At 41.8% G+C, this 22695-nt stretch overlaps 1 protein-coding gene across 5 annotated transcripts in view; it reads right to left on the bottom strand.

The window, feature by feature from the left end:
• Ada2b (Transcriptional adapter 2B) overlaps window positions 1–22695 on the bottom strand; it is a 62449-nt gene that overhangs the window by 26958 nt on the left and 12796 nt on the right. For all 5 annotated transcript variants that reach the window (XM_083118903.1, XM_083118901.1, XM_083118902.1 and 2 more), the window contains 3 exons: window positions 21962–22179; window positions 1901–1973; window positions 1300–1456 (listed from right to left, as the gene is read on the bottom strand). In XM_083118903.1, the coding sequence (XP_082975029.1) occupies window positions 1300–1456; window positions 1901–1973; window positions 21962–22179 (448 nt within the window). The remainder of the gene's footprint in view (window positions 1–1299; window positions 1457–1900; window positions 1974–21961; window positions 22180–22695) is intronic.

The following is a 22695-nucleotide window of genomic DNA, read 5'->3' as shown; positions in this document are numbered from 1 at the left end:
TCTCATTTGTCTCTTGTGAAATTCTAGCCCATTTTGATGTATTCCATTTAAAAACAAAGAAGCTCGCTGCAAGATGGCTACCATATTGGTAACTGTTAAGAGTATGAAGATGGCTAACTGGTCTAGCCCAGATTTGAACTTACAGTTTATATATTCTGTGGCTTTGTTGTCATGATGTAACAGTAACATACTCTGAAAAGTATATGTTTACTTCATGTTTCTCCATCTGTATTTGTTTTAAACAGGCGTTTCTACACTTCCGGACAAGCCTGTATAGAATTATCTCTTTGTAGTTTACGGTTCTTAAAAGCACAAAACACAATGTTTGATGTGCCACTTCGGGAGAACACACACACCATTCATTTGTCATATATTCTTAGTTTGATTTATGTTACAGTCATAACTGTGCTACAAGAGAAATAATTCCATAATGCTAGCAATACGTGCATTCAAGAAAAATCATCCTGTATAGAATTCTAAGAACAAACTAGATATAATACAAAGTGTACAAAACACACTTTGTAAATCACTAAACCATTTAATCTATGCTGTCCAGCTGGCCATCCCTTCAAGTTTTTAGGGCTATGGGAGGGGAAGTATGGCTTTCAGTTCAGTCATAAGACAGCCGTGAAACCCAATTTTACATTCATGGATTTTATGTATTTCCATGCTACATATTCAAGGAAGTATGTTAAAAATCTCAGTCCACTGAGAAAGTACAATTGAGGTTCCACTGTGGTGTACTCAAGAAACACCAAATAATCATTGAGTGGGTGGGTGGGATTAAAGGCAGATGAAGCATGGTGGTGATCACCTCCACCAATAGCTAAGATGTGAGGATCCCCACCTCCAAGGTATGTTGCAATGTGCCAGGGACAGCTTTCTTTACTTGTGCAACTATTAATTACTTAAGTAAGAATATGTACTTAATGTAACTGCACAAAGTACAGGAACGGGAAGAATGAAAATTGAACAGCAAGTGTTTAAATTCTCCATAAGAAATATATGAATCAAAGCATATCATTAGGGATATCTTTATAAATTCTTATCTAGCTTAATAATTGGTTTAAAAATCAATTTAGAACTGCAACTTGAAGAGAAATACATAATCTAGAACTTGACAACACATTTTTTTAAAAAATAGAGCACATTTTGACAGAAATAAAATAAATATATGCCTTATCCCAAACTGTATCTCAACCACTTTAATAAAATTCCACCACGTTCCCCAAGACCCCATAAACTCACTTAAGGTTTCATGCTTCAATGAACTCTCACATGTAACGCTTCAAGACTTACTTCTCTTCTTTGGAGACCTTCTTCCTAGAGGTGGGCCTGTCTTTCCTACTACCTGCAAAAAACTGAGACACCAACTGGAAATCCCTTGACACACGCTTTCTCCGAGCTCTTTCTCGTAATCTCCGAGTGTACATATCCACATGGGCGAGCTTAAGGGCTGAGAAAAAAAAAAGAAAAGACTAAATCATTCCTCAAGTTTAAATAAAACCTTGATGATAGTCAATAGTTACAAAGTGTCCCTTTGAGAATACATTTCAGTAGTTGGATCCAAGCTTGGACTGAATGTTCAGTCCACACGAGCTTACTTCCGCTTCTGTATAATATAATTACTACGATAAATTTTATCTTTGAATCTCATAAATTCGACTACGATAATGGTGAACAACCTAGACAACAGCAAACATGATATACTTAAGTATATCCAAGGCATTCAAAATCTCCTTTCACACCACATCATAGTTAAAAACAACAAATGAAAACATGAACAATAAATTTTCCATATAATATATATATACATATCAGTCTCTTGATAAGTTCTTCAGGTTAAAGAAATCCTAGAGAAAATCCTGTTTCATAATTAGGTCAAACAAAATTCACTTACCAACATCTATATCCTCATCTTCACAGTTGACAAATAGTTGAGAAACCAAGGATTCTGCATCATTGTCATACTCCTACAAAAACAAAAGTCAATTTCAGAAATACACAAATTGCCATTTTCATGAATTGTCAACTGATATAAAATTTATAGCAAAATACATTTCTACACAACTACAGGGTTGCTACGATTTTTTGATTACGAAATTCCCTGACATTTTCAGGTTTTCCAGATCAAAAATGAAATTTTTTCAAACATATTTATCATCATGACTTTTGCTTTTTAACCTTGTGTCTTTCAATTAAATATATAATCCGTTAATTATTATGAATATTCAATTTCACAACTTCTTTTTAGCAAATTTCATTTTACACACACAAGAACACATGAAAATTCGAAGATTAAAATGTAACATTATGATCAGCATGAAATGTATTGGGTGCTACAATCACGTGCATCTAGACTTCAGGCTAAGGTAACAGAGGTAAATACATTATTTCACCATAACAGATCTCCACAATATAAAAACAACAGAAAAAGTTCATAAACCATGCACAATTTTTCATTTTCTGGCAGATTTATAGTGTCGTAGAAAATGCTGCTCCTTTGCTTACATTTATAAGTACACAGCATCTGGAGAAATTTTTGTTGCATATAGGAATTCTATAGGAAATGCCAACAAGACTAAGATCTATAAAATAATAGACGATAACCTCATCTCACCAACCTTTCCAATAATTATGATCGTATTGTCAATGTACTTTAGTTATCAATCAGATATCTGGACTGCAAGCTTTACTTTGATATTCTTTCTAATACCTAGTATTATAAAAGTGTAAATTTATTACAGAAATTTGAAGGAACCATAATTTTGCACAAGACTGAGAATCATAAGAACAGAAGAAACAAGTTTCTATACTGAATCTTTTCTGGGGGTGGAATCAGAAGAACCGAATCCAGAAGTGAAAGTGAATTGCTTCTTCACTTTGCAACTTTTTCTCTTGCAGACCCCAAAATGCACGTAAATTCCAGAAAATCATACTGTAATACAATAATACAATCAGAGGTTTATGGCAGTTAAAATACAAAATAATTGGATTCAAGAAGACATTCTCTCAACATTGTCTGTCTCAGAAGTAATGAGAATGACATAATATCACTGGATGTGGTAATACTGTCTGGCCCGAGAGGCACAGGGAAATGTTCAGTTTATACAGAAGGCAGGACAGTTGGCTTGGATCAGTGAACAGTGAACCAGAATGCAAAAATATTGGCAAAAATCTGGAGCTTGGCATTTAACACTAAATCTTACACGTGTAAGGTTAGCAATTTTAAGTAAAAATGAACACTTTGGGTCTGCAGAACTGAAGCAATGTAGATTACTTACATTTTTATACAAGAAGTATAGTTCATGACCCATTTCAATAAGCACTTGGATGCACACTAATACTAAGCGAAACACTGAAATAGATTCCCAGATACAGACTACATTACATTAACAATAATAATAGTGAAAAGTATCGATAGAATGCATTGACGTTTGATGCCAGAAAAACAGACATCCTATCAAATGACTTGAAGGATAATGCCTTTAAAGGCATTAAATGGTATTCATTCACTACTTCCAATGCCTTTCCTTCTCCTTTAAACATGTTTTCCCCAGCTCAGGGAACTTCCATTTCACAGTGCACTTCCACGCTAGTGTTCACAATTGGTACATGTGTACCATACCATGTAGTAGGGATGGGACCGATTAATCGGTACTCTATCGGTATCGGCCGATATAGGCATATCGGTGTATCGGTAAATTTACCGATTATTTTACCGATCCGATATATCGATAAATATCTTATAATTTAGTCCAAAATTCTGCCATTTTGTTGTAATTTTTATGGATAATCTCCATGCCCTACTTTCTGAAAAAGTAAATGTTTAAATATTCAACTTCTTTTGCATTGCATTCAGCTCGAAACACACATTTATTACGGAGATCAATGAAAATTTCAGGGTCTTCAAGGACCATTTCTAATTTTATATCGGATCGGTAGAATATCGGTTATCGGTAAATTTTATATCGGTACTGTATCGGTATCGGCCAAAATTTCATATCGGCACATCCTTACCATGTAGGATGCAACATAATGTGTTAACAGAGGAGCACAAGTTCATAAATAAGCTTCTAAAAAATAGCAAACTGTAGCAAAACTACCTCTTGTGCCAAATTAACAATACTTTAAAGTATCCTTTGCTTTTGGAATCATCTTGGAGGATCGTAGCGAAAGCTGTTACTGATGTATTATTTTTGCAGTTTTCAAGTCCAAATTAAAAAAAAAACATTTATTTTCATCCTATGCACATGTGGGCTCCTTTCCTATGCATTAGTGGGAAGCTATGAGTCTACTTAATACAATTATAGTGAAAAAGTAATTATGAAATGTCTTAAAAAGAAATGCAAAATATAGCATGAAAATATCATTTTTACAAAAGACCATTTTGCAAGACAACAAGCACAAATAATCGATTTAGTTGTATAGAGGTCTGATCATATTTTCCCCTTAATCAAAAGAATTTATTATTATTATTCTGGATCACTATGCAGTGGTGGTGGTGTTACTGCATTGCTCCACTAAAAAAAAGCTATTCCACAAGACCAAAATGGAGCTGAAGGACCATCACCGCAGGACATGACACAGGCTTTCAACAGTCTCACAGAAAATAACTGTGATAATAATTTATTTTTCTCAGTGGATATGCATTGCTATGCCACAGATGCCAGGTATATATTGGGACAATGCAGCTGATGTCTGGAATATTCTTGTGCACAAATCTATCAGGAGGAATAAGTTTGAAAAGATCATGTCTCATTTGTACATATGTGACAACTAGAGGGACGATTTGTATGCACTAAAAAGGACAAAATATGCATGCAAATAATACTGTATGCACAAGAACACCTGCAGGGGGAAATTCAAATTCCTGTCTTGCCCAAGTTCATTTAATATTCCTTAAGAAAATGTTGATTGTTAAATCTCAATTCTTTAAGACAAGAGTGTTATTTTCTTTAAAATATCTATTTATAATGCACACACTCATATTTTAACTGTCTTTCTCTGCTACTATTTTACCAATTGCAGACTTTCAATTTCCATTTCTCTGATGAGGTAACTTGGGCTCGGCAGTGTGCATGATTAAATCCCAACATTTATATTGCCATTTGAGTGGCGAAGATTATTCCATGATTTGCTTTGTGCATGCGTGGGCATGGCTCGTATTACGCAAGGTACCCCGCAAGAAGCCGATCCCTCTGGAAAGGGTGTTGTCATTGTTGCCAAAACAAAGCTACCGCTGTGTGGACAATAGGTTACATAATCAGAACACAAGTAGCAGGGCAACATCGTGAACGTCATAACTATTTCTCTGCAGCAGAAATAGAAGCTAGACTAGGCTAAAACTAAACATTCTATCTTTCTTTTTAAAGACGTGTCATTTAGCCTGTTTTGTGTTGTGAAGAAGTTTGTAGCTGTTGCTTTAACGATCGACATAAGATTTTTCAAGAAAACTAAATTTGACCCAACTATAGAGGGAGAGGGGAGACTGACATTATCCTCATCCACAGAACCAGCAGATGAGCATGATGTTCCTTCCACTTGTGCTGCATCATTTGTTCAGTGTCCGGAAGCAGAAGCATCGGGAGTTTTGCGTAAATGTACTGTAAGTAATTCCAATCAATTTGATATTGGTAATTTTGTAAATGTGACAATTCCTGATGAACTGAAGTGTAAATTGCTAAAGGAATCTTGGGAACCGGATCCATCTTATGATTTTAAAATTGACGCTACTCAAGGGAAAAGCACTTTCAGATGTCGGTGGTTGAGCGATTTTCCTTGTCTAGCTTACTCTTCAACAATGAAAGGACCAATGTGTCATTACTGTGTTTTGTTTAAACCATCAATTCAGCGGGGTCTCCAAGGGAGTTTTATCATTCACGCCTGCACAAAATATAATGATTTTCATAATAAAGTAAAACATCATTTGAAATCTCAGTGGCATTGTGAAGCAGTGCTGAAATCGGGTAACTTTCTGGCAGTAATGGACAGACAGCATTTGGATGTTGCACAACAGATAGACAAGGCACACCCAATATCTTATTCAAGCAAACTGGTCAAAATTATTGCCTATTGTTATGAGCTTAGTTTTTGTGGTTGGTTCATTAAGTTTATTTTACTTAGCGTTTTGTGCCTCTTGGCTAATTTGCGAAGATGGGGATGAGTGATGAAATTGATGAATGGACATTCACAAACAACCAAGCTCGAGCGGGATTCGAACCCAGGACCCTTGACGTCGCAGCACGATGTGCTAACCACTCGGCCACGGGGTCTGGCTTAGTTTTTTGTGGAACTCACCATCTACCAATTAGGGGAAAATCTGAAGACTCTAGGGGTGTATTCAATGCTTTATTGGACTTCCGTGTAGATGCAGGTGACAATATTTTAAGATACCAACTAAAGACTGCAAGTGACAATGAAAAATACATTTCTCATAGAACACAAAACGAGATCATCAGCATTTGTGGAGCTGATATTAGGGAAGGTATTGTTGCTCAAGTGAACAGTTCTGATGGCTTCTCAATTCTTGCTGATGAAACAGCAGATGTATCAGGCACTGAACAATTGTCTTTAGGAGCGAGATTTGTTGGCAAAAATGATATTGGTAGATTTTGTATTCCAGAAGAATTTATGGGGTTTGTATCACTGGAGTATCAAGATGCCAGAACTATTGCTGACACTGTGTTGCTATCTGTAAGACAATTCGGGCTAAATCTGTCCCTGTTAGTTGGCCAAGGTTACGATGGGTGTGCTGCAATGGCAGGTAAAATCTCAGGAGTTCTGGCATTTTTTTTATTGCTCATCACACAAGTTGAATTTAGTACTGCATGATTTGAATAACATCAGCTAAATCAGAAACACAGTGGGTACAATCAAAGAAATTATCACCTTTTTTCGAGAAAGTATTTATCGAAGAATGCATGTTCCTAATATCCCTCTACTATGTGAAATACGTTGGTCAGCCAAGTATACAGCTCTGCGAAAATTCAAAGAAAATTTCAAACAAATTGTTGAAGCACCACTATATTCTCTGTCAACTGAGGGTAACAACAGCAGCACCAAACAACGTGTTTTTCAGTTATACCATGCAAGCACTGCTTCAAATTTTATTGTGTGCTTGAATATTATAGCAATGTATTTAGCAGTACTCGAGCCTGTAACTAATATACTTCAGTGTGTTGATCAATACTTGATGGCAGTACATAAGCATGTCAAATTTTTAACAGAAATGTTTAAGGACCATCGTGAACATGCAGATGAACACTTCCAAGGAATAATGGAAGAAGCTCTGAAAACAGCTAGTAGGCTAGCGAATTGTGCCAAGGCAAGTCTATGTGCCTAATGTGTCCAGCAGCTCCATTGAAAATTATTTCATACATTCACTTTATGTACCATATTTAGACTCCTTAATAAATTCCATGGAATCCAGGTTTTCAAAAGAGAATAAACACTGTTTCTCCCTACTTCAACTGCATCCAAAAAACATGAGAGAACTCAAGGAAGTGGATTATTTGACTCATGTGGAAAATATATTACACGTATATGGACATAACCTTTTGCACAATGACCCCTTGGACAACTTGAAAGCTGAAGCTACAACGTGGTTTCATATGTGGAAAAAACAGATCACAAGAAGAAATAAGCTTAAATTTGATTGAAGTGCTTGAAACATCTCTACAACCTTTACCCCTCGATAGCAAAGGCACTGAAAATTGCATTAGCACTGCCTGCGACAACTTGCACCATTGAGCGTTCATTCAGCACCTTAAGGAGAGTTAAAACTTGGTTGAGATCAACGACGTCGGAGGAACGTTTGGATGCTCTCTGTATGCTTAGTGTTCACAGAGACATTATCAGCAATCAGACAGCATTTGTTGATTTCTGTAATAAAGTGGTAGACATATTTGGATTGAAAAAACAAGGTTACAATTTTTGCTTTCGAAGTGATTTTTTTGATTGCTTCAAACTTAACGTTTTGCTGATTTTCTGCAGAGAAAGTGAAAACATTTGGCATGAAGAAAAGAAGGTTCCGGTATTTTGTTTTCATAGAGACTTTGACAGTGCTAGAGAAGAATGTTTGTTAATATTTTCTGTAATTAACAGTATTTGTATTTCAGATTACTAAACAATGTTTTTTTGTAGAGTATGCTACATTCAATTTGGCACAAAGATTGTTTTCTGTGCTTGATTCAACAATATTTTGCAGTTCTTGAAAGAAATATGATCATGGTGAAATACATAAAGTAACAAATTCAACCTTTCTACGTGCTCCTGTATAGTACAGTGTGTTGCACCTTAAACGTTGTTGTTATAGTAGTTTTACCTCAGTAATTATATTCCAACCAAGGAATTCTGACTTCAAAGTGCATCACACTAAGCCCTAGACGTAATTATATTCCAACCAACGAATTCTGGCTTCAAAGAGCATCACACTAAGCCCTAGACGTAATTATATTCCAACCAAGGAATTCTGGCTTCAAAGTGCATCACACTAAGCCCTCGACATGATTTCTTAAGAACATTGGAAAATGAAAATTGTTGATGATTCATACCTTAACTGTGGGGACACAACTCAGTTTTGACCCCCCCCCCTTGAAAAAGCCTGTGTGCACCTCTGTGTATGCATTAAAAAACTGGCAAAATATGCAATATACATTTTAAAAAGATAAAATTGTGTATTACGATCTATATGTATATGCTATATGACTGCACACTCTCCCACTCCGAGGGTCTTTCCATTGTCTACAGAATTGTAAGATTTGAATTTCCAATTTCCACCTATAGACTCATATTTCCAGCGTGGTTCCAACATGGATAGAGAAAGGATATTGTATTTCGTATTTTGTAATTTACATTTTACGATTAAAGAAGAAAATTAGTATTTGCTGAGGCTTATTTTAGGTGTTTAACTTAAATAACAGGTTCATCATGCACTAGTTATTAACAGTAAAAATACTCCTCCATTCCATGAAAAACTTGTTTACAGATATCCACAACTGGTTTTACGCAGTCAAAAAATTATGGTCTAATTTGCACAATGTTTACAAAGTCCTGAAATTTGGGCCCATACCCAAAGAACAATTTCCTAATGTAATCTGATATGCTTATATATGAAATACATGGACAAAAAGTGATAAAAATAAATAATTTGAAGGAAGAGAGGGATTATCCACCCCCCTTCCAAAAAAGGAGATAAAAAGAAAGAAGAAGAAAAAAAATCTCTCTCTTCCTCTCTCATTCCCAGGGGAAGAGAAGAGAAAGTATCTGGGAGTATTCCTCTCTCACGGGAGAGAGAGATGACATGAAAGAGGTGCAGAGAGGGAGAGGGACAGAACCCTTTACCCCCATATATATATATATGAGAGAGAGAGAGAGAGAGGGGATATATATCTACCTTCTTGAAAATGCGACTCAGATCGCGAAATATTGAATTATTTCTATTCGTGTGGTAAGTGTTTACTGTCTCCTTCATTATTTGTGTATATATATATATATTGAATTATTTCTATTCGTGTGGTAAGTGTTTACTGTCTCCTTCATTATTTGTGTATATATATATATATTGAATTATTTCTATTCGTGTGGTATATATATATATATATACACAAATAATGAAGGAGACAGTAAACACTTACCACACGAATAGAAATAATTCAATATTTCGCGATCTGAGTCGCATTTTCAAGAAGGTAGATAAAAGATCGACGACACTTTGAGTAGAGGCACAGAATACTGACCGTAGCGTCTCTAAGGTCAGTGTTGCCAGAAACAGTTGAAAGGAAACACGAAATACTTTAGCCAGTGTTTACTGTAAGGTGGGTGGGTAGTTTCGGGGAGGAGAGGAAAGAGTTACTGGTTGGCTAGGTTGAGTCCGGCGTTCCTCCACCCAAAACTCCGATTTCACAGTTGCCATCCACACCAACAGCCATAACACCACCTTCAATAACTGCTTCCGTGTTGCCATCATCCACCTTTTACCCCCCCGCTCTGACACATCTTTCCGCAGGCGATGGGAAAGGGCCTATATAGCAGGCATGCATGCCACTATACCCCCCGGACTCAACCTAGCCAACCAGTAACTCTTTCCTCTCCTCCCCGAAACTACCCACCCACCTTACAGTAAACACTGGCTAAAGTATTTCGTGTTTCCTTTCAACTGTTTCTGGCAACACTGACCGTAGAGACGCTATGGTCAGTATTCTGTGCCTCTACTCACAGTGACGTCGATCTTTTATCTACCTTCTTGAAAATGCGACTCAGATCGCGAAATATTGAATTATTTCTATTCGTGTGGTAAGTGTTTACTGTCTCCTTCATTATTTGTATTTATCCGCCCTTCTGGCACCATTTCTAACCCTATTCCTGTGTTTTTTTCCTATTTGGATATGAACCCTTTTGTGTACAACTCACGCCAACTCTCCCGACTCCGGTCACTCATTATTTCCTTCACCAAATCTGTTTGTCACACACGTTTCTTACATTCATGCCTCTTATTAGGCCTTACTCCCAAAAGCCTGACACCCAAACTCCCTTTCTCAGCTATGCCCCCCGATATTCAACCCAATATTCGCCCCCTAGCGAGAAATTTTGCTGCCGAACTAACCCTAACCATGTACAAATCACAGCTCCACCGGACTCGAGAACTCTCGATTTCCATCCAGTCCCTCACCAAAATCCTCCTACTGACCCCAGGCAACAACAACAACCTGAACCAAAAACACCTGCAAAAACTTTCCATTCTCTGCAGACAAGCCCTGAATGCAGGATGCACCCTCCCCCTCCCCCTCCCCCCACAACACCAACACAAAACCACATGTCCCTTACTTCCAGACCCACCCTTGCCACTACCCACTCCACCCCAACCTACCATCTCTAACCCTGCCCCTCCCTCCCACCACACCACAGAAGAGCACCAGTCCTCGGACAAAAGATCTCCCCAGCATACTGACATTCCTCACCCCCAACCACCCACTGACTGCACCTCCATCTTGAACCTTTCCAACCACAACCTCACAACCACCGAAATTGACGTACTTTCCAAAGGTCTTACCTTCTCCCCAGCCTCCACCCCTAACAATTTCCGGCTATTATTTGACATACAAACTTTCGCCCGCAGACTTAGGTGGACATACTTTTGGGCCAAGAATCCCCCCTCCAAAGCTAATCCGTCTGACATACATCCCAGTCTCCTCCAATTCTGACCCCCTTCCCCCCATGATCCCCCCTCCCTTCCCAACAACCACCCCCTCGAAAGATACATCACCTCTGTTGTCAACAATGTTTCCGACAGTACATACCTCCAAAACCCCTCTTCCCACCACAATCTAACCCCAGCCCAGCACCAAGCCCTCCGGTCCCTCCGCAACAACCCAGACATCAAAATCCTCCCTGCTGATAAAGGGTCCACCACAGTAGTCATGAACTCCTCTGACTACGTGGCGGAAGCCTCCCATCAACTCTCTGATTCATCGACCTACAAGCCCACCACGGTTGATTCATCTACCACACACCTAGACAAAATTCGGGATTTTGTCCTCTCCCAAGGACCCCCTGAAGGCCTATCCAATTCCACCATCTCCTCACTCATACCTGACAACCCCCGCACCCCCACTTTCTACCTCCTCCCGAAAATTCACAAACCTAACAACCCCGGGAGACCCATTGTGTCCAGCTACAATTCACCCACTGAACGCATATCAGCCTTTCTAGACTCTCACCTCCAACCCCTCGTCCAAGCCCTGCCCTCCTACCTCCGTGACACCAACCACTTCCTCAACATCATCCAAAACTTACCATCCCTACCACCCAACACCATCCTCACAACAGTTGATGTCACATCCCTTTACACAAATATTCCCCATGCCCATGGCCTCCGTGCCATGGAATCATTCCTTAACAGCCGACCCAAACCCCACAATCCCAGCACTCACTTCCTGATACAACTAGCCAACCTTGTACTTACCTGCAACAACTTCTGCTTCGGTGACCAACATTACCTGCAGATACGTGGCACAGCTATGGGTACCCGCATGGCCCCCTCTTATGCCAACCTGTTCATGGGCAGGCTGGAACAGGAATTCCTTGACTCCCAGCAACTGAAACCACTCCTCTGGCTAAGATTCATTGATGACATTTTTCTCCTCTGGACACATGGCGAACCCTCCCTCACAACATTCCTAAACCGACTAAATGAGTTCACCACCCTCAAATTCACCTGGTTCCACTCCAAAGACCAAGTGACCTTCCTCGATGTGGACATCCACATTGCGGGAGACCACTTGGAAACATCCATACATATCAAACCAACCAACCACCTCCAGTATTTCCACTACTCCAGCTCACACCCCTACCACACCAAAAAAGCCATCCCATTTTCCCTTGCCCTAAGAGGCCAGCACCTCAACTCATCCCTCTCATCCTGCCAAAACTTCAACCTACGCCTGTACCAAGCCCTAACCAACCGTGGCTACCCCTCCACCCTCATCAACAAACAAATCACTAGAGCTAACTCCCACAACCGCACCAAACAACCCAAAACCAACCCTCCAACTCTGATCACCCAATACCACCCTCACATTACGAAAATCAGACATACCCTCCACTCCCTCCTCCCCATCCTGCACAGTGATCCCGAGACGAGAGACATCTTTCGGGAAAAACCTAGGGTCGTCTTCCGTCGCCCCCCCAACCTCCAAAACATCTTGGTCCGAAACACCCCCACCCCTTCCGCACCCCTTCCCCCAGCCCACAGGTGCAACAAATCCAGATGCAAGACCTGCCCCATACTCATCACCTCCCCCACCCTCCTGATCCCTACAGCGGCAGGTGAGTTCACCCTTCACCCTAAGGGCACCTGCCACTCATCCAATCTAATTTACACCCTCATCTGTCAACTCTGCGGCAACTTCTACCTAGGCGAAACCTCCACCCCCTTGAATCTAAGGATAAATAATCACCGTTCCTCCACCCAAAACTCCGATTTCACAGTTGCCATCCACACCAACAGCCATAACACCACCTTCAATAACTGCTTCCGTGTTGCCATCATCCACCTTTTACCCCCCCGCTCTGACACATCTTTCCGCAGGCGATGGGAAAGGGCCTATATAGCAGGCATGCATGCCACTATACCCCCCGGACTCAACCTAGCCAACCAGTAACTCTTTCCTCTCCTCCCCGAAACTACTCACCCACCTTACAGTAAACACTGGCTAAAGTATTTCGTGTTTCCTTTCAACTGTTTCTGGCAACACTGACCGTAGAGACGCTACGGTCAGTATTCTGTGCCTCTACTCACAGTGTCGTCGATCTTTTATCTACCTTCTTGAAAATGCGACTCAGATCGCGAAATATTGAATTATTTCTATTCGTGTGGTAAGTGTTTACTGTCTCCTTCATTATTTGTATATATATATATATATATAAAAATCAAATAAGGTAAAAGGAAACACTCACCGAACAGTAGGAAAATTCAAAATTTTCGCTAATTTATAGCATCATCGGTGTGAGAAGAAACAGAAGACGGAACCGGAAGTTGGGGTCCTGCAGAGTTGCCAGGTCCCCATTGAAGAAGAAGCGGTGCGTAGAACGAAAAAAACACTGTTTCGTCACCAGGCTCGTCGTAAACTGTGAGTGTGTAGGATGAGTTGGGAGGGAGGGCGGGAGGGTGGGTGAGGGTTGGGCATTACTGGGTGGCCTTGTTCAGGCCAGGTGGAGTGGTTGCACTCATGGCCGATATATAGGCCCTCTCCCATCTTTTGCGATGAAGCGGAGCCAGAGGAGGGCATCGACGACATCTTCATGCTCTGGACACATGGAGAACCATCCTTGTCAGCCTTCCTGGACCAACTTAACCACTTCCGTTCCATAAAATTCACCTGGACACACTCCCCCAACCAGATCACCTTCCTGGATGTGGACGTGCACATCGAGGGAGGACACCTGACTACCTCCATCCACATAAAACCCACCAACCACATTCAATACCTACACTTCTCCAGCTCCCACCCGTTCCACACCAAAAAAGCAATTCCATTCTCTCTGGCCCTCAGGGGACAGCGCCTGAACACTTCACCCACCTCCCGCCAGAATTATAACCTCCGCCTACACCAGGCCCTGGTTAACCGTGGATATCCCTCCATCCTGGTCACGAAGCAAATATCACGAGCTGCCTCACATACCACTACCAAGAAACCTGCTGCCACCAACCCACCTGCACTCATCACCCAATATCATCCCCACCTCAACAAAATCAGGCACACACTGCACTCTCTTCTCCCAATCCTCCACAGTGATCCCGAAACCAAAAACATATTTCCCGACAAACCCAGGGTGGTTTTCAAACGCCCCCCTAACCTCCAAAACATCCTCGTCCACAATACTCCTTCACCACACATCCAACACCCCCCTGCCCATAAATGCAACCGACCCAGGTGCAAGACCTGTCCCATCCTCATCACTTCTCACACCCTCCAGGTATACACGGCCACTGGCAAATTTACCCTCCATCCCAAAGGGACCTGCCATGCCTCAAACCTTATCTACATCCTCACCTGCAACATCTGTGGTGATTTTTACCTGGGGGAAACATCAACGGCCCTCAACCTCCGCATCAATAACCACCGCTCCTCCACCCACAACCTGGACTTCACTGTCGCCGTCCACACCAACCACCACAACATCAGTTTCAACGACTGCTTCCGGGTAGCGATCATCCACCTCCTACCCCAACCAGCCAACACCTCTGTTCGCAAAAGATGGGAGAGGGCCTATATATCGGCCATGAGTGCCACCACTCCACCTGGCCTGAACATGGCCACCCAGTAATGCCCAACCCTCACCCACCCTCCCGCCCTCCCTCCCAACTCATCCTACACACTCACAGTTTACGACGAGCCTGGTGACGAAACAGTGTTTTTTTCGTTCTACGCACCGCTTCTTCTTCAACGGGGACCTGGCAACTCTGCAGGACCCCAACTTCCGGTTCCGTCTTCTGGTTCTTCTCACACCGATGATGTTATAAATTAGCGAAAATTTTGAATTTTCCTACTGTCCGGTGAGTGTTTCCTTTTACCTTATTTGATTTTTACTTAGCCCTTTTGGCCCTCCTTGCTTTTATCCATTATATATATATATATATATATATATATATATATAAATAAATCAAATAAGGTAAGGAATCCGTCTTCTGTTTCTTCTCACACCGATGATGCTATAAATTAGCGAAAATTTTGAATTTTCCTACTGTCCGGTGAGTGTGTCCTTTTACCTTATTTGATTTTTACTTAGCCCTTTTGGCCCTCCTTGCTTTTATCCATTATATATATATATATATACAGGGTGTTTCTAAAGGTCGTTTACAACGCTTGGGAGGTGATTCCTCTCACGAAAACAAGCAAAAAGTGTGAGTTTCATTTTTACGACTGAGGCTTCGTTTCCGAGATAGGAGCCTCGCAAAAGGTGACAAAGTGAACTTCACACCTAACTGGGACGAATACTATCACAGATAGAGAGGCGGTTCCAAGGGAATCATAAAGGAATCGTATGTGGTCAGTCCGAAAGTCACTATGAAAAGTTCACTGCATGCATGCGCAATGGAGTCCTCAAAGGAATTGGGGATTTCCAGCAAGAACAATGCATGGAAAGGGTATGTAACGCAGCAAGAGGGACCGTGACAATGAGAAATGCGTTAAATACAACACATCCCGACCTCAAACATCAAAACATGAGCACGGAACACAAAATCCGAAAAGTTGAGCACGGTTGCATACCTCAGTTACACGCGAGGAATAAACGGATCATGTCATGTGGCATACGAGATACACATTACTCCACCAGGAGGAGGGAAAGAAAAACACATTATCAGATGATTGCGACAACGTGTATTTTTACACGCGACAACTACGTAATATCCCCTCCCCCCACACACAACAAACAACAAATGCTACAATGTCTTACGCACAGACAGTGCGTGTCACTGTACACCAACTGAAGATGTCACTTTCACCACACAAAGAGGTGGGGAGCAATACCAAGAGTGTTCTCACTGGGATTTTCCTAGGGTGATAATCACAGACGGTTTTCAAAATGTCTGCCGTTCACTTCTACGCAGAGATGACAGCGACGAATCAAGGATTGTTGAGTACGAGCAAACAAGCCAGGTGCATCTGCTACCGTCGCGGCGGCGACGTTGATGCAAGCACCGAGGTCCTCAGCTGATGTGACAGGTGCGTCGTATACGAGGGTTTTCATTTCTCCCCAGAAGAAAAAATTGAGAGGGTTGGGATCTGGCGACCTCGGTGGCCAAGGCTCTGGCTCATCCCTACCAATGAACCTATTACGATACACGTCATGCAGTAAATGTCGTACATTACGATCGAAATGAGCTTGTGCCCCATCGTGTTGGTGCCATATTTCTTGCCGCAGTGCCAAAGGTACAGTCTCCAACAGTTCAGGCAGAACCTCACTAAGAAATGCATGATACGTGCGACCATTCGGGCGAACAGGAAGAATGTATGGTCCAATTAAATGATCATGTACTATCCCGCACCACACATTCACTGAAAACCTGTGCTGGTGATGGGCCACAAAAAGTGCATGTGGGTTGTTAAAGTCCCAGACATGACTGTTTCTACTATTGAAGACATCCATCCTGGTGAAAATGGCTTCATCTGTCCACAATACCTTTGCCCCGAAGTGAGGGTTTATGTCCAACTGATGCAACAACCATTGGCAAAACTCCATACGAGGGTGATAGTCACGAGGTAACAGTTCTTGTACTTTCTGCAGTTTAAAAGAGTGCATTCCTTCCTCTGACAACACTCGCAAAACATTAACATGAGACGTGTTTCGTGTCCGAGCGAGCACGCGCGTACTGGTGCCAGGATGTTCTGCGACCGCTGTTAACACATCTTCTGCAAACTGATGTGTGCGTACACTTCGGGGTCTTCCAACTTCTTGCCGCGGTGGTAACACTGACGCTGTTTCACGCAGTCGACTGTAAACTACCTGAAAGAGGGCGTGAGACGGCAAACGTCTATGTGGAAAGCGTTCTCCATAAAGACGCCTTGCCTCAAGGCTATTACCACGTGCCTCCCCATACATGAGATGTATGTCTGCTAGCTGCTGGGTGGTATACGCAGCCATCTGTGTAATAAAGAGCTGGAACTGCAAGGTATCGTTCGTGTTTAACACTGGCACACTGCACAAATTGGCCGTATCACCGTACGAACACCACAGACCAATTGTTGCGATACTTCACTTGCCCACTCCACCACGTCAACTTCTTTCAATACAACATACTAGTACTCTTCAATGCGTATGACAACCTAGAGCGAACTGCTAATCATATCCCAGCACCTGCAACACGACTGGGACGACTGTCGGAGAGAACCAACCCTTCGAGCTCCTCTTGCGGGTACAGCAGTCACGAAGGTCAAACGTAGACTACGAGAGCCAGACTTGCCTGCGCAGCGCTTCCAAAACTGGTCTCTTTAACGTCACAGTGATCGCATGCGAACACTCTTAGTATTGCTCCCCACCCCCTTTGTGTGGTGAAAGTGACATCTTCAGTTGGTGTACAGTGACACGCACTGTCTGTGCGTAAGACATTGTAGCATTTGTTGTTTGTTGTGTGTGGGGGGGAGGGGATATTACGTAGTTGTCGCGTGTAAAAATACACGTTGTCGCAATCATCAGATAATGTGTTTTTCTTTCCCTCCTCCTGGTGGAGTAATGTGTCTCTCGTATGCCACATGACATGATCCGTTTATTCCTCGCGTGTAACTGAGGTATGCAACCGTGCACAACTTTTCGGATTTTGTGTTCGGTGCTCATGTTTTGATGTTTGAGGTCGGGATGTGTTGTCTTTAACGCATTTCTCATTGTCACGGTCCCTCTTGCTGCGTTACATACCCTTTCCATGCATTGTTCTTGCTGGAAATCCCCAATTCCTTTGAAGACTCCATTGCGCATGCGTGCAGTGAACTTTTCATAGTGACTTCCGGACTGACCACATACGATTCCTTTATGATTCCCTTGGAACCGCCTCTCTATCTGTGATAGTATTCGTCCCAGTTAGGTGTGACGTTCACTTTGTCACCTTTTGCGAGGCTCCTATCTCGGAAACGAAGCCTCAGTCGTAAAAATGGAACTCACACTTTTTGCTTGTTTTCGTGAGAGGAATCACCTCCCAAGCGTTGTAAACGACCTTTAGAAACACCCTGTATATATATATATATATATATATAAAATCAAATAAGGTAAGGAATCCGTCTTCTGTTTCTTCTCACACCGATGATGCTATAAATTAGAGAAAATTTTGAATTTTCCTACTGTCCGGTGAGTGTTTCCTTTTACCTTATTTGATTTTTACTTAGCCCTTTTGGCCCTCCTTGCTTTTATCCATTATTATCCACTTTTGGTATGAATCCTTTTATATATATATATATATATATATACAGGGTGTTGCAAAATACCTGTTACAACGCTTGGGAGGTGATTCGACAAGTAAAAACAAGGAAAAAATGCCATGTGAAAAAATGTCGAAATCGGCACCGTTTGCGAGTGACAGGCGTGCGAAAATCGCCTCACACCATGTGTAAAGCACAATAACTCAAGAAGGAAGAAAGATATCAATGTCGGATTAAAAGAATACAAAGAAAGTCGTGCCTGACGAATACAATGGTGCAGCAATTGAGGCCCAGTGTAAATTGCGCAAGGGGACTCTCAAAGAAAATGGGGAATCCCCTGATGGAAAATACAAGAAATTTACTACTATTTTCTACATAATGTTGAGATCGGAATGTAGGCAGTAAAAAATGACGACGTATGTCCACATGTCCCACTACTGCTGGGACACCGTCCCACACTCGGGAAATAGGAAATTCACTCGAAAATGACGCTATGCCGTCAAATTACGCTCAGATTGATTTCAGCTAATTGATACAGAAAGACCCACTAGAGGCGCTGTGAGCGTAGGTCACCTGTTACGTATTAGTGTTGGTGGATACTACGTAGAGAGTGTAGTCGACCGTTGTTTTTCCTGTCTTGTTCTGCGTCTCGCAGCGTAGAGTTTAGTCTGGCGTGTGTGTGTGGTTGAATTGTGCCAAGGAATATTGTACGTAGATTACGTATTCCCGTGTTCTTTCTCGGTTTGCAACAACTGCGTGGACACCTGTGTGACATTACGTGGGTGCTAATCACGGTAGTTCTGATCCGTCACTCGGAGGGAAAGTGCCCCTGTTGCTGGGCAGTTCTCGAACAGGACAATGGTGGAGTACTCTACCCACGAGCTTGCTGATATGCATCTCGTTTATGGAGAGGCAAACCGAAACAGCCGTGAAGCACGGCGTTCGTATCACGAACGTTTTCCCAATAGGCGGTTACCAACACATGCACTCTTTCAAAGACTTGATGCTCGACTGCGTGAAACTGGATCTCTACTACCCCGTTGGTGTGATTGTGGAAGACCCCGCACTGTGCGGACTGCAATTTGCAGACGAGTTGTTGGACGCGATACGAGACCGTCCTGACACCAGCACACGTGTCATTGCTCGTACTCAACAAACCCACCATAGCAATGTGTTCCGCGTTCTTCAGGAGGAGGGATTGCACCCATACAAATTGCATAAGGTGCACCACATACTGCCCACGGACTTTCCCCTACGCATGGATTTCTGCCAATGGTACGTGCAACAAACTCTTGCCATTCCAGATTTCCCAACAAGAGTTTTGTGGACCGATGAGGCAATATTCACCAGGAACGGCATGTTCAATAGCCACAACAGCCACGTCTTGGATATGGACAATCCGCATGCAATCATTGTGCGCCATCATCAACATAGGTTCGCAGTGAATGTGTGGTGTGGCGTAGTAGGTGACCACTTGATAGACCCGTACATTTTGCCCTCTACTTTGTGTGGTGGAAATTATCGGGTGTTTCTACATGACGTATTACCTGAACTTTTGGAAAACGTGCCACTGGCAGGTAGACAACGTATCTGGATTCAACACGACGGCGCCCCCGCACATTTCGACCGGGGAGCCAGAGCCTTACTCAACGATATTTTCGGCGATCGTTGGATTGGCAGCGGTGGACCTTTACCGTGTCCACCTCGTTCCCCCGACCTCACACCACTGGATTTCTTTGTGTGGGAACAAATGAAAAGGCTCGTGTATGAAACTCCTGTGGAAAGTGCTGAGGATCTCGTTGCTCGTGTTAGTGCCGCTGCTGGTACAATTGTTGACATGCCAGAGGTATTTGCGCGTACCAGACAATCAGTGCTTCGCCGATGCCATCTTTGTCTTGAAGTCAATGGCGGACATTTTATACCGGTGTTTGTGATCCCCTATCAGCACCGCATAGTGTCCTTTAGTGAAAGGTGCGAGTGAAGATGCTGGATATCGCTGTACTTCATACCGTTGATCTGCATGTGCGGAGGTTGTGCGCTTCTCAGTGGAATCCCTTCCAGATGTGCTGTGCCTGGAAATGTTACATGCCTTCGAGGATTACCCACTTTCTTTGGGGAGCTCTCTTGTAGTATATGTATATGTACAGCCTGACGACATTGTTTAACTTTTGTTTCTCGTACTGCAAAGTAGTGTGTCAACATTAAGGGATTGAAAACGTTTTTTTATGATTTTCCCGTATTTTTTTCCATTTGGGATGGTGTCCCAGCAGTAGTGAGACATGCGACAAATTGTTTTTTTTTCATCTTCGTACCGCAATGTGAACCGTGTACAACAGGAGATTTGCAGTTATTTTCCTATTTCCCGGGTGTGGGACGGTGTCCCAGCAGTAGTGGGACATGTGGACATACGTCGTCATTTTTTACTGACTACATTCCGATCTCAACATTATGTAGAAGATAGTAGTAAATTTCTTGTATTTTCCATCAGGGGATTCCCCACTGTCTTTGAGAGTCCCCTTGCGCAATTTACACTGGGCCTCAATTGATGCACCATTGTATTCGCCAGGTACGATTTTGTTTGTATTATTTTATTCCGACATTGATATCTTTCTTCCTTCTTGAGTTATTGTGTTTTAAACATGGTGTGAGGCGATTTTCGCACGCCTGTCACTCGAAAACGGTGCCGATTTCGACATTTTTTCACATGGCATTTTTTCCTTGTTTTTACTTGTCGAATCACCTCCCAAGCGTTGTAACAGGTATTTTGCAACACCCTGTATATACATAGGAATAGGGTTAGAAATGGTGCCAGAAGGGCGGATAAATACAAATAATGAAGGAGACAGTAAACACTTACCACACGAATAGAAATAATTCAATATTTCGCGATCTGTACCACACATACAGAGGCACTCACACAGATTTACGAAGATAAGGTGTCAAGAGCTAAACTAATAATGCCACCCTGCTGTCACTGGTGCCTGGAACTATGACTCATTTCTTTTTTTGTCAGTAATTGGTGGGAGGATAGTTTTCTTTACCTTTCCAACAACTGTAGTTTCCTGTTACTGAATGTCCTTGACCCAACTGGGACGATAGACATTTACTCTTCACACACACAATAAAATGGAAAAGACACTTGAAATAAATGATGGTGCTAAATTTCTTCCAATACCTGCAAAAAAATATGCACATTAGGCTCAAATATGCATTTATATGCACAATAAAACTTTGCCAGAGTCTTCCCAATCAAGTGAAATGAATGAATCTGTTAGAGAGCATATGAATTTTCCGCTACCCCAGCTCTCCCAGTCCCTTATCATTTCAAAGTTGATTTCCCTGACCTTTTCCAGGTCACTGGGAAGTCTATTGTTGTTGCACTATTGCAGTGGTTGTGTTGTTGTTTATGTTGATCCACATTGCCTTATTGTACTAAGGAGATTAACACCCTAGGATCAATGTCCAAAAATTATCTTACCTATCAGTATTTTAAACAAAAATTCAAGCTTACACCAATGACATTTATATATGCATGAATGAGAACATACCCTTTCAAAATCATCCCTCTGAGGCATGTAACCGAGCAAAGCTGCTTCCTCTGGAGTTGCATCTAAAGGTGGCAATCTTGCAGTAACCGTAGGTGACAAAGGACCTTCATCTGGGCTTGTCTGGTCACTGAGATGAGGTCTCGAGTTAGCTGCAGCTGGCCATGTTAGCCTCCCGGTACTTCCCTCAATAAATCTAGCAATGTACTCTTCTTTGGATTCTGTTTAACATTAAAAAGGGGGAGTTAATATTAGCATCATCCGAGATATTACAGACATCAGCTTATCCTTGATTCCTTACTATTGCTCTATTCTATAAAACAAATTAGTGTGTGAATTCCAGAGAAAAAAATCACATCATGAAAATATAATAAAATGAGGTAACTGATTTCCTGTCATTTCATGATTTCATGTGTAGTACAGGACTTAATACCTCTTATTACAATTTTAAATATCTACAAGACATAAAGGATACAAATGAGCTTCATGTTACTTATACCACATCATAGCTATTGAGAAGATTCAAGGAACTCAAATATATGACAGTAGAAAACTTCTTACATCACGTGCCGACAACATATTTGTTAAAAACACCAAAAAAACAGCACAACAAAACCACTTTAGGAGTTCGTTCAAGCTTTCGATTCCATCTCGGAATGTAATGATTGATTACAAGGCTCAAATATGTAATTGTTCAATAATATTGTTATTTTTTAAAAATTTAGGATCTAAAATCT

Source organism: Lepisma saccharinum, chromosome 3 (genome assembly GCF_977018435.1).
Source record: "Lepisma saccharinum chromosome 3, izLepSacc3.1, whole genome shotgun sequence".
Classification (NCBI taxonomy): Eukaryota; Metazoa; Arthropoda; class Insecta; order Zygentoma; family Lepismatidae; genus Lepisma; species Lepisma saccharinum.
This window is presented reverse-complemented; position numbering and strand designations above follow the sequence as displayed.